This window comes from Lissotriton helveticus, chromosome 8 (assembly GCF_964261635.1).
Source record: "Lissotriton helveticus chromosome 8, aLisHel1.1, whole genome shotgun sequence".
Classification (NCBI taxonomy): domain Eukaryota; kingdom Metazoa; phylum Chordata; class Amphibia; order Caudata; family Salamandridae; genus Lissotriton; species Lissotriton helveticus.
This window is the reverse complement of record NC_136069.1, coordinates 1169896312-1169909482: the sequence shown is the minus strand read 5'-3', so window position 1 is coordinate 1169909482 and position 13171 is coordinate 1169896312. Positions and strand designations below refer to the sequence as shown.

Below are 13171 nucleotides of genomic sequence, written 5' to 3'. Positions count from 1 at the left end.
TTCGAATACAGTGATTCCCCTGACTCTCTACTAATCAAGCTCTGTATTGAATTCCTAGCCCTATCCGTTTTAGCCTTCCGAGCTAGCAGTGAGGTGCACCTTTCCCCATATGCGAAATGTTTGAGCTTGCTCACTTTCCACTTGTTTAGTATCCTCTTGTTCACCTGCGCCTGATATTTAGCCTGCAACCCCTCCAATACTCTGTCTGAACCTTCCATCGAAGCCTTCTGAAGCTCACTTTCTCTGGCCTTGATTCCCCTTATTCTATTCTCATCTTCCTGTTTTACCAGCTGTTTTTTACCGACTATTATTGAACTAAGTATTCCCCTTATATATGCATTGAACGCATCTCAAACTATTCTGCTTTTTACAGAACCCTCATTAAACTGAAAAAAGTCCACCTTTCTTTCCACTAAGTTTAATACTACCTCCTTGTCTAATAGGATAGTCCTATCCAATGTCCACCTTCTCTGCCCCACCTTTTGATTTAACCTTAGCGATCGGGCCACCGAGGAATGATCTGACAACACCGCCAGCACATGGGATACCGCCTCCACATCCTCCTATAACTCCTGTCTACCATAAAGTAGTCAATCTGAGAATGATGAGGGTACTTTTTACTACAAAAGGTAAAATCCCTTACAACCCCCATCTTATTGCGCCAAACATCTACCAGATTAAATCCTGTTATCATACTTTTCAATCTAGAGAATATTATAGGAGGGCTGATATATCTAACTCTCGAGGTCCGAACTAACTCCTTAGTATACTGCACAGACAATTGGTCCACCTTGGATCAAAAGTGTGGCCACTAACCATCTGCCTGAAAAATCAGATTCGTATTTAACTAATCTTATTCCAGAATTATCTCTAATAATGAAAGCCACTCCTCTGGTATTTCCTCTCTGGTCTGAACACACTACCTCCTGGACCCACTGCAACTTGTTAAATCATAAACTACACTCCCTCCTTTACAGATGGGACTCTTGCAGCAGTATAATTTGTGCCTCATTGTTTTTAAGATATTCTGTCACCCGGGCCATTTTCCTCTTATCTCTCATACCATTAACATTCCAGGTTAGGAGATTTAGTAAATTTAACCTATCCATTCTTGAACTCCCAACCTCTGTTTCTATTAGGCTTCTTCATTTTCTTCACTTTCTTAAACATAGACCCTTGGTCAATCTTCCCAAATAAACGGAGCCCATAGTCTCAATTGAATTGGAGAGTAGTAAAAAGAGGAACATTTTATTTTATTTTTTCCCTATGCTCCCTACACCCTGTGATCCCTCACCCCCCTGGGACACCCCCTCGTTCCTCCCTGGGCGATATAACCGGCCATTTGTGACCCCCCCCTTCCCAAATAGTGATAAATACATATGTTTAAAGGTTTGAAAAGAAAAGTCAGCTTTACTGCTTATAGTAGTTCCTTGATTCACCCCTACTCAATTTCCTCCGGCATAGGACCGCTTATGTGTGTTTGGCACTAAGGGTTATCCATCCATCTGCGCTAGGAAAGTATCAACCTCCCCTGAGCTAGTAAAATTAAACATCTTGTATCGCCACATACTTTTGAGCATTGCTGGGAATTTCATTTGAACATGGGCACCTCTACTGCTTAATTCATTCATCGTAGTACCCAGCTCCCAGTGCCTCTGAGCGGTTCTTTTGCCTAAGTCAGATCTTATTTGGTAGTTAGAATCACCAAATTTCAGAGAGCCCTCTTTCAGGAATTGACCCAACACCAACTCTTTAACGGCATAAGTTAGATAGTTAATCAGAATTTTCCTGGGTGTCTTCCTGGCGGGATTAAACTTCAAAGGGTCTCTATGGACTCTGAATCTCTTTCTCAAGATCTAAGTCATGTCTATCGTGCAAAACTCCTTCTCTAAATAGCTTGCAAATAAAGGACTTAATATCCCCATTTTCAGAGCCCTCCGGGATGTTGAGGACTCTCAAGTTGTTGTGTCTAGACTGCGTTTTGAGCCTCTCCAAGTCTTCCTTCAAAGATTTATTCTGTAATTTCAGATCTTCTATATCTCTGGAGTTCTATGACACCGTCATTGACAATGCCCGAACCTCCCCTTCCAAAATTCCAGTACGTTGGACAATGTCATCTAATTTTTCTTCCAGGACCTCACACTTTTCTTGAATATCTTTGATTGCTCTCTGATATTTCAAATTTCGAAAAGATATCCTGCTGCAAACTCAAGATCGTTTTTTCCTGGTTCCTTCTATAGCTTGAAGGCTATTTTCTCTTAGAATTGTATCCTCTGTAGTGAATACATCACCATTGTCCTGGGGAGCCTCTGGTTAATGCTTGGTATCAGGTTTAAATCCAGGCTTGGACTTAAGTTTGTACTACTCCCAGACCCAATGTGAGGTTCCCCAGCCAAGATAAAGAAGCGATTTTCCAGAGGAAGTGGTGCAGACTGAGTAATCTGGGTTACCTTATCCTCCACCTTACTCCTTACTCCCTGTGAGTTGGTCACCTGCTCCATTATCTTAAAATAGGAGCTGAGGGGCGGTAAACGTTTTCCTAAAGATCGTACCTCTTTAGTGCACAACGTTTGAGTTTCCCCCCCTGCCTTCACCACCTTATTTTTATTTTTGGGGAGGACCCCAACAACCTGCCGAATAGCCTGCTACCCCATTCTCCTGCTTTTACTTCTTTCCTCAAGTGCTGACCTCAATTAATACTGGCTCCGGCTCCTGACCGGGGCTCCTTTTCCTGCTGGTGCACTGACAGGGACGCTCTCCCCAAAGCCCAGTATGTTTACTCCACTCGCATCACCCCCCACCTTTCAAACATTCTTCCCGAGGTACCTTAGGCGGGGGGTTCCATTTCCATTGACCTCAATGCAGTCTGAGGACTTTCTCAGAGAAAAGGTCGATCTGCCGACAAGCTCTCTTTGAATATACATAGTGTGACCTTCCCTATTCCTCCTCTTGATTTGCTGCCCCACACTGCCTCGACTGTGCCTAACCTCCGTATGCTGCCGACTTGTGCTTCCACTGTCCGGAGGAACCCGAGAAGCACCGCTGCTGCACCCGTTCTCTGCCAGGAAGCTGCCGCGCGCCTCCTGATCACCCGCTGCTGCACCGCATCGAATCCCATGTAGTCCAGTGGTCCTAATCGGTAAGTAAGCTTTTCTCCTCTTGATTTGCCGTTCTTTCTTCTTGTTTAAACCATTATTTCAGAGCTGCCTTTCCAGTTCTTTCACTGCTTGGTCCGGGAGCTCGCGCAACCGGTGTCAGCCTGCCACCATGTTCCCCCTCGGAACCTCGATTTTTAAACTCTATGTTCTGTACTTTCAAATGACTTCCTAAAAAGTTCATGGGTATTCCACATTGCAATCTCAATTTGTATGTCGCTTTGAATTTGTATGAGGGAATGAAATGGGGTTTTGTTTTGACCTTTTTTGTTTATTCTGTTTGACAATGAGGCTCACTCATTTGTATTCTATCAGTAACACATTTTACCTCTGGGTAGCAAGTGTATCTGAAAGAGACACGTTAGTGATAGATTCCTTACCTTAGAATAGATTCCTTACCTTAGAATATCCCCAGGCGTCAGACTGGATCCGGAAATATTTTGCGTAGCAGTACCCTTGCGCGTCGGTAGGCGTCGTCTGCGGCTCCGCGTCCGTCGTCTGCGTCGTGGGCGCCGTGATGATGTCATCGGAGTACTTAGACGCTGCCTCCGCGTGCTGATGTCAGTTCTTCTTTTTTCCGCGCCAGCAGCGCAGATCCGGAAAAAGTGGTACCTTAGTCACTTTTTGACTAAACCTTTTTGATCTTTTGATCTCCTTTTTCGAGTCTTCGACTCCGAAACGGTGCCGGTAGGGATGCCTGGTTTTAAACCCTGTGAGGATTGCGACCGGCTGATGTCGGTCACGGACCCTCACTGTCGGTGTCTCCACTGTCTCTGCGTCGACCACGACGACAAGACCTGTTCCGACTGCCGGGCCCTGACTTCGAAGGCTAGACGGGAGCGGTCCCGTAAGCGACTCAAACTCCGGCAGTCGGCCCCGCGCCAAGAGAGGTCCCGGTCCGGACGGAGGTCGAGGGACCGGTCGCGGGAGCGGAGCCATCATAGCTCCGGGAGTCGACATCACTCCTCAGGGTCGAAGTCGTCAGGTAAGCACAAGAAGTCGAAGAGACGTCATCGCTCTTCCGACTCCCCCGACGCTCGCGTGACGCGGCCAGGGGTTCAGGTGGCACCGCCCCCGCGGCCCCGTCGGGATCGCAGGCGCCGCGTCCGGCTTCATACCCTACGGTCCCTGGGCCTAACGCGACGCCGGAGGAGATCGAGCGGTTCCTCATGGCCATGAGGTCTCTCTCTCCTCCGACGGGCTCCGCGGCGCCTTCAGGCCCAGCGGTCCCGTCTGGGGGTCCTAGCGGGTCGGGGGCTTCAGCCCCGACGCCGTCGGGTGCTTCGGCTCCGACGCCGCCGGCGCCTTCGGGCCCGGCGCCGCAGGGCCCCGCTGGATCCGGTTCCGGATCTGGGTCGTCGCCGGTGGATTTGACAACCTCCCCGGCGCCGACCCCTCAGGTGTCACCTCCGGCGCCGTCCTCGGGCGGCGCTGTCCCCGACGCCTCCCTCGACCCAGTTCCGGCGCCGGTGGGTGCCGCATATAACGCCGTTCGGGGAATTCATTTTCCATGAACCGGCCCCATCTTTTCCTAACCCTGAGTACCAGGAGATGAGTGATGAGGAGGATTGGGAGGGGTCTGAGGACCCTCTGGCATGTGAATGCCAGTTTCAAGAGGACTGGGCAGGTGAACTTGGGGAGGCCAGTGGTATAGACACTTCGCCTGACACTGGCTTTGTCTCGCCTCCTACCGTGGCTATGGAGGAGGGGGCAACCTATAGTGTGGTGTTGATGAGGGCGGCCAAGGCCTTGGGCCTTGAGCTCCCCGTCGCGGCCGTGAGGACTAACCTCCTCACCGAAGTCCTTAAGCCGCAGTCATGCTCAGCCGAGCCTCTGCTGCCGTTTAATGAGGCCTTAACCAACGTTCTTTTGGGCACTTGGTCCAAGCCCGCTACGGGTTTGCCCGTAGATAGGAACGTGGCCAGACGCCACCGCCCGGCCCAGGGCGACCCATGTTTCCTGTCCACCCACCCCACCCCCGAGAGCCTGGTTATCCAGGCCTCCAATTCCCAGACCGCGTTCCCGTCGTCTCCGCCGGACAGGGAATCCAAGAGGTATGAGCAGTATGGTAAAAAGATCTTCTCATCCCTTAGTCTGGGACTGCGGTCTTCCAACACCGCATGCCTCTTGGGCCGCTACACCCACTCTCTGTGGGATACAGTTGCGGAAGTGCTGCCAGAGTGTCCGTTGCAGGTACGGGCCAAACTCGGCCAAGCCCTTGTTGAGGGCCGGGATGCAGCCAAATATTCTATCCGGTGTGGGCTGGATACCACCGACTCACTTGGTAGAGCGATGGCAACGACAGTGGCGGTCAGACGTCACGCCTGGTTGAGGTCCGCCAACTTTTCGGCCGATGTCCAAAACACACTGATGCACATGCCGTTTGATGGCCGTCGCCTTTTTGGCGACAAGGCAGACCATGAGCTTGAGCGCTTTAAGGACTCCAGGGTTACGGCCAAGTCCTTGGGCCTCTCGGCCCCGCGCCAGCAATCGGCTGCCTTTCATTCCTTTCGTGGCCACGGAAGGGGTGTGCCCACACGTGCTGCCAGCCACGCTCCGCAGGGTAATACCCAACGCGGTGGCGGCCGTGAAAACTGCCGTGGTGGCGGTCAGGGACAACGGCGAGGTCAGTCCACACCTTCCCCCGCAGCATCCGCCTCAAAACCCTCCTAGTCCGTGCTTTCAGGCCCATGTGACGCCAGTGGGGGCAGGGATACGCCCTATCTCAGACCTACAGAACGTCAACGGCTTCCTCCGGAAGGAGAAGTTCAAAATGCTGACACTGGCTCAGGTCTTAGCTGCCCTGGACCCAGGAGACTGGATGGTAGCATTGGACTTGCTGGACGCTTATTTCCACATCCCCGTCCTGCCGGCCCACCGGCGCTACCTGCGGTTCACGGTTGGCCACGAGCACTTTCAGTATACCGTGCTCCCCTTCGGCCTTACCAGCGCCCCACGGGTGTTCACAAAGGTGATGGCGGTGGTCGCAGCTCATCTGCGTAGGTTAAGGGTTTCAGTCTTCCCCTACCTCGATGACTGGTTGTTGAAGGCGGGCTCGCCCCAGACAGTTGTCAGCCACCTCCAGACTACGGCAGATCTCCTGCACCAGCTGGGGTTCTCCATCAGTGTGCCGAAGTCACACCTGTGCCCCTCTCAGAAGCTCCTCTTCATCGGAGCGGTTCTCGACTCGGCGCGGTTTCGGGTCTATCCACCCGAACAGCGGGTCCGGGATATTCAGGCTCTGATTCCCATCTTTCAGCCGTTATCCCGGGTCTCGGTCAGGTTGACGCTGCGGCTTCTGGGGTTGATGGCCTCCTGCATCCTACTGGTGCATCACGCCAGGTGGCGGATGCGGGCTCTGCAGTGGGACCTGAAGTTTCAGTGGGCCCAGCATCAGGGCAACCTGTCCGACCACGTCCTGATCTCAGAGGGCACTGCGAGACAGCTGCAGTGGTGACTCACGGACCGCGATTGGGTCAGCGGCAGATCTCTCTCCCTTCCCCAACCGGAGCACGTAGTTGTGACGGACGCGTCCCTCCAGGGCTGCGGAGGCCACATGGGAGAGGCGGAGATCAGAGGCCTCTGGTCTCCGGCGGAGGCCCGGCTCCACATCAACCTGTTGGAGTTGCGGGCGATTCGTCTAGCACTGAAGGCATTCCTCCCCTCTGTCCGGTGGAGTGTAGTGCAGGTGTTCACGGACAACACCACCGCCATGTGGTACTGCAACAAACAGGGCGGGTGGGGTCGTGGACCCTTTGCCAGGAGGCTCTACGCCTCTGGCAATGGCTGGAACGCCAGGGCGTGACCCTGGTGGCTCAACACCTGGCAGGTTCTCTGAACGCCAGGGCGGACGAGCTCAGCCGTCGGTGCATGATGGATCACGAATGGCGTCTGAACTCGGACGTGGCAAAAGGCCGCTTTCAGCGATGCTGAGAGCCTTGGTTAGATCTATTCGCCACCGACGAGAACGCGCAATGTCATCAGTTCTGCGCGTTGGAATTTCCAAGGCGGCACTCGCTCGGAGACGCTTTTCGTTTCGAGTGGAGTTGCGGTCTATTGTACGCCTTTCCGCCTATACCACTTCTGCCCAGAGTGCTGAAGAAGATCAAGCGCGACCGGGCACAAGTCATCCTTGTGGCTCCGGACTGGGCACGAAGGTACTGGTATCCAGAGCTACTCAGTATGTCAGTCGATCCCCTGGTTTGTCTGCCTCTTCAGGAGAACCTTCTGTCGCAGCAGCAGGGGACGGTCCTCCACCCGAACCTGTCCAGTCTCCACCTCCATGCTTGGAGGTTGAGCGGCAACAGTTGAGGCCATTTGACTTGCCTCCTGAAGTCTGTAACGTTATTCTGGCAGCCAGGCGTCCCTCCACAAAGTCGGTATACTCCTGCAGGTGGAACAGATTTGTGGCATGGTGCACAGCAAAGGCTGTGGATCCTCTTGCTGCCCCTCTCTCTGAGTTTCTTCTCTTCCTTCTTTCTCTTGCCCAGCAGGGCTCTGCTCTGGGCACTATCAAGGGCTACCTTTCTGCCCTTTCAGCCTTTCTGAGGCTGCCTGATCAACCTTCTTTGTTCAAGTCCCCTATTGTAAATAGACTTCTAAAGGGCATCACACACACTTTCCCTCCTGTTCCGTTTGTGATGCCTCAGTGAGACTTGAACCTGGTTCTTACGTTTCTGATGTGCGCTCCCTTTGAGTCACTTCACAACTGTCCTCTCCGCCTTCTTACTCTGAAGACTGCTTTCCTGGTTGCCATCACCTCTGCCAGGAGAGTGAGTTAGCTCCAGGCCCTTTCTTGTACTCCACCTTTCCTTTCTGTCCATCCGCACAAAGTGGTGTTGCGTACTAAGCCATCTTTCCTGCCCAAGGTTGTCACAGCCTTCCACATCGGGCAGCCTATCACCTTGCCAACCTTCTTCCCACCACCGCATCCCTCTAAAGAGGAAGAGCGGCTCCACCGTCTGGACCCAAAACGTGCGCTCTCATTCTACTTGGATCACACACGCCAGTTCCGGGTGGATGACCAACTCTTTGTTGGTTACGTGGGCGCTAAGAAGGGAAAAGCGGTACACAAGCAGACCATCTCCCGGTGGATCATCTTGTGTATCCAGGCATGTTACTCCTTGGCTAAAAAGGAGCCCCCTGTTGGATTGCGGGCTCATTCCACCCGAGCCACGGCGACTACAACCGCCCTGGGTCGGGGAGTGCCCTTACAAGACATCTGTCAGGCAGCTACGTGGGCATCGCTGCACACGTTTGCAAGACACTACTGCCTGGACAGCCAAGTCCGGAGGGATGGCTTCTGTGGCCGTTCCGTCCTCCAGGACTTTCTGGTGTGATTATTATTTCGCAGACCCACCACCTGGGTTGGTATTGCTGGGGTATCTATTCTAAGGTAAGGAATCTATCACTAACGTGTCTCTTTCAGATGCACGAGTTACTACTTGTGTAACGATATATCTGTAAGAGACATTAGTTAGTGATAGATTCTTTACCGACTCACCCATCCTCCCTGTTCTGCGAACCGATATCTAGGGTTAAGGTCATCCCCTTCAGGGCCCTAGTTTCAATGGCACCAGTGTTGGTTTTTAAACCACTTGGATGCTATGGCATGTCCCTGGAGTCCATGTAAATTCCATTGAAATCAATGGAAACTCCATGACGAGTTACCCTTGTCATTAGCATCCAAGTGGTTAACATGGCTCAGCGCTTCTTGCGCAGAAAAGCTGTGTCTAAGAACTGACGTCAGCACGCGGAGGCGGCGTCTAAGTACTCTGACGACGTCATCACGGCGCCCACGACGCACGCGGAGCCGCAGACGACGCCTACCGACGCGCAAGGGTACTGCTACGCAAAAATATTCCGGATCCAGTCTGACGCCTGGGGATATTCAAAGGTCAGGAATCTATTCTAAGGTAAGGAATCTATCACTAACTAATGTCTCTTACAGATATATCGTTACACAAGTAGTAACTTGTGCTTCACTGCTATAGTGCCTATGGCCATTTATGTATCTATTTATATAGCAATTAATATGCCTGTGAGTCCATCCTTTCTTTTTTCTCCTTCCCTTTTTTCCCCCTTTGGTTCAAGCTCCTTCCTTTGTCTTGACCAACGTTTGTAGTTCTGAATATTTCCTCACAGGGACTTGTTCTACCCCCAAAACTTAACATCTGTCTGACTATCAATTATTTTACTAGTCATATAGTCTCATCAAAGTATAAGGCTTGGTTGCTAGTAGGTCAAAATTGGAAGCAGTACTGCTGATTTTTAAGAGCAGAGAAATGAAATGTTCAAATTTCAGATTTATTTTGGTAGAAAATAACAAAATCCACCAGTTTTTGATTACTACTATCTCCAAATTCTTTGGGAACCCTAGTGTGTGAATCTAGATGTATGAGAAGTAAAACTTCTGGTAATTAAGTTTAATTTATGTTTTTCTTTTCATACAGGTTATGAAATATCTTGGGTGGTCTCACTGCGCATCATTTTCTGAAAATTGGCTTCCAGTGATGTACCCTCCGGATTACTGTATTTTCTAAACGTCTAAATATGCCATAACTAAAACATTTTTATGCTGAAGTTATAAAACAGAAAGAAAAACGTTTTGGTTTTTTACTTTTTTTTTATAAAGCATGTTTAGATTCATTGAAGGAAACTGGTTATTAAATTGTGCCGTATTTATCAGGGTTTGCAAAGGGGTCTGGTCTGACTTGTTAAAACTATGGTGGAGAGATATACTTGCATGTATTGTAGATTGATTACTGTAACTTTTAACTTCAAACCTATGAAAGTTCTGAATTTTACATGCCAGAGAGCTTCAACTTGTTTTATATTACAATTATGTAAAAGCCTTAATGTAAGCTATGTCAACAGTAGCGAGCATAATTTATTTATTAGGAAAAAAGCAATGAAATGCTGTTATCTGCATTATTGTTTACATTTTGAATTCATCAATCGAGAAATCTGTGTTCAGTATTTTCAGTCATTGAAGCCTATGTGCTTTTATAAATCTTGACCTGAGATTTATTTCAGGTTAATCATTTTAAATACACCTATTTAAAGTTACTAAGGTTATTATACTTTTACAAATGCAGGTATACAGTATAACTCTTCTTAATCAGGTATTGTAAAGTTAGAGGACATTGTTTTTACATAACTGATGGAAAATACAATAAATGTGCTAATAAATTAAATGCACTCTGATACCTTAAACATTTCTTTTATATAATTAATAAACTGAATATTGAAAAGCCATAAAGTTATTTTTACTTTTTCAAAGTGTATGAAGTAAGTGATTGTTACCAGTAAACTGTTTTATTTGGTTTAGTGTGTTTCAGAACATGTAGTATGACTGGTGTAAGAGTGGAGTATGCCTTCTGAAATGTTGGTTATACTGATAATATTTTGTTTGTGTATTATATCTTAGATTTAATTATTGTATTCCTAGAGTATATTGCTACCGTTATTTCCAGATCTCTCAATTACACATTTCAGGCTCCAGAAAGACGTAGACCTTCACTTCCCATAAACCTATCATCTCTCCGTTGGAGGATAGTTCCACAAATCATCTTGAAGAGTGGCACATCATAGTAAATGACAATGGATGCTGTGTATTGCGCAAAATGGGCATGTTCTTTGGATCATTACAACACTGTAGCACTGTTGAGTCCCATGAAAACAGTACTCCAATTTCAGCAGGACTGTTTAGAAAAAGAAACAACCATACTTATGTAAAAATAAACTGTGTAGCCTGTACCACATTCACGTGGAGTGAAACACATTTACTTGTTCAAAAGAAAGGTCCAAATCGGAGATCATGCACAAAATCTCATCTATCTCTATTTAACCGCTGAAAAGGTGTTTGGCCCTCGACACGATGTATTACCTTTAGGCGACTTTACATAAACATGAAAAATCAAAAATACAAATAATATTTAGGCCAATAAAGAGAGTTGGTGAGTATTTTAAAGGATTTTATTTTCTTAGTTGAAAGTGAAGTTTTTCCGACCCTTTAGTCATTAGTCAAATGTCAATCCGGTTACAGAATTTGGAAATTAGGAAAAATAGCATTAATACAGAACATATTATAGTCTGCATATAAGCAGTACATGTAGAAAAGAATATTTGGCGCAAAATGTCAGTCAAAACTCTTAAAGAGATTCTAAGAAAAGAGTGAGTCTTGCAAGGATAATTAATAAATGGCAAAAAACTCCCATAAAGAGAAATAAATGCATAAGACAAATGAATCCTTTCAATAGTTCATTATTCAAAGCATAAACTTAGAATTTTAGCATCTAAATCTGTTCTGAGAGGCTGCTCCTGAAAAGGCCCCTCCTTCACAGACCACAGAGGAATGTGATCTGCCTTGCCAAAAATATGACGTGCAAGGACTTCTCTGAAAAATATGAGCAAGAACCCCCACCTCTCCTCGGACACAATCTCCTCCCAGGCTGCACCCGCGACATTTCTTATACCTAACCCATGTGATGTCTGATCTCATCTGCCTCTTCTCCTCTCCTCCCTCACAGACTAAGGCCCAAGGCTTAAAGAGAAGCCAGCACGCCCTCTAAGAGGCATTATTTATACTTTCATTCTTGGCTGACTATACTAATAATGATACAAGTTTTCAGTAATGCTTGTACCTGATTGGTTAGCATAGATGGCATGAGGGTCTCCCCATTCTGTTCTCATTGCATATTCCAAACCATACCGGTTTTAACAAATGAAGCGTTAATGAGTAATACAATTATATGTTTTAGCAACATTTGCTAGAAAAAATGTTTGTCTATTTCTTCCTTCCTGTCACATCGCACGCAGGAAGGACACATTCCACAACACTGATACATTGGCAGGGTAACAAGAATGTACAGTTCAGTGGCCTTGACTCCTTCGTGTCTTGAGGCACTTGGCAGTCCTGCCCATGCGTTTTTCATCACGATTCTCAGCCATGCTGGATTCTTAGGCAGCCATTTAATGGTGGGCCCGTAAACAAAAACGAACATAAAAAGAGTATTAATTTTATGTAAATAAACCCATTCTGTTTACCTCTCCCATACTAACACCTGTATAAATGATTACATAGCAAAAGCTATTAGTTTAAAGCAGCTTTTCTTATTTGTGCACAACATGCAAAAAATGTGCAATGTACAACATAGCATAAAACATGCCCTAGTGTAAATTTTCAAAGCGCACACAGTTAATACATACTCATAGCAACATGCTCTAATGTTTTGGATAGCTTTTCATGCAAAAAGCGTTTTGCCCCCATGTAGTGATGGTGCATGGTTAATTAACACACATTAGAAAAAGATGTGTTATGAACTGAATATACATAGTCTAAATATGCAACAAAGCCAAAGTCTCTTACGACAGGAACAGGGGTGTAGATTAAAAGAAAAAGAGCTGGGAAGAGAGCACATTCAATAATTATCTTTAAAGCTAAAAAAAAAAACACTGAAATAACAAGTTTTTACCTACACTGAAAAATCACATGTTACTTCAGCACAAGCATTTCAGACTGACTAGGACTCATTTCATGTCTCAAATGCCGTGTGTTTCCACTTGTACCAAAATGTGCATGTCAATTTAAATGCAGTCTGTCTGAAGCACCAAAAATAAAGCAATGCCTGACTCCCGGTGAAATCTGAGCGCCATCAATCCACCCTTTTGATGATCTCAAATCATAATACCTCAAATAATTTGTAAATCATCACACTTATTTAATTTCACAGGTGACTTTTTATTGCAAAAGCTGAGCATATAACACGTTTACTTCTATTTCTAAGGCAAACACAAGTCTTGTCTGTAATCAGATCATATATAGCCAAGCTCAAATGTTTAGTGTAGAGTTCTGTAAGTAGCTTCATGGAACTGTTAGTCTTCTCTAAAATAAGTAACTAAAATAATAAAAGGAAAATTCAACAGGACAGTTTCAGCATTTCTTTGCTCTTTGTCATCAGCTTGCCATCAGTATGGCTCATACAGTGTGGCATTCTGTACTTTTTCCATGCAGA

At 47.1% G+C, this 13171-nt stretch overlaps 1 protein-coding gene across 1 annotated transcript in view; it reads left to right on the top strand.

Annotated features, from left to right (window-relative positions):
• The window catches only part of LOC144773867 (tripeptidyl-peptidase 2-like), a 457098-nt gene extending 446728 nt beyond the window's left edge, over positions 1-10370 (top strand). The window contains exon 22 of the mRNA XM_078658951.1: positions 9608-10370. Coding sequence (XP_078515077.1) covers positions 9608-9697 — 90 coding nt within the window. The 3' untranslated portion in view covers positions 9698-10370. The remainder of the gene's footprint in view (positions 1-9607) is intronic.
• Positions 10371-13171: the final 2801 nt, after the last annotated feature.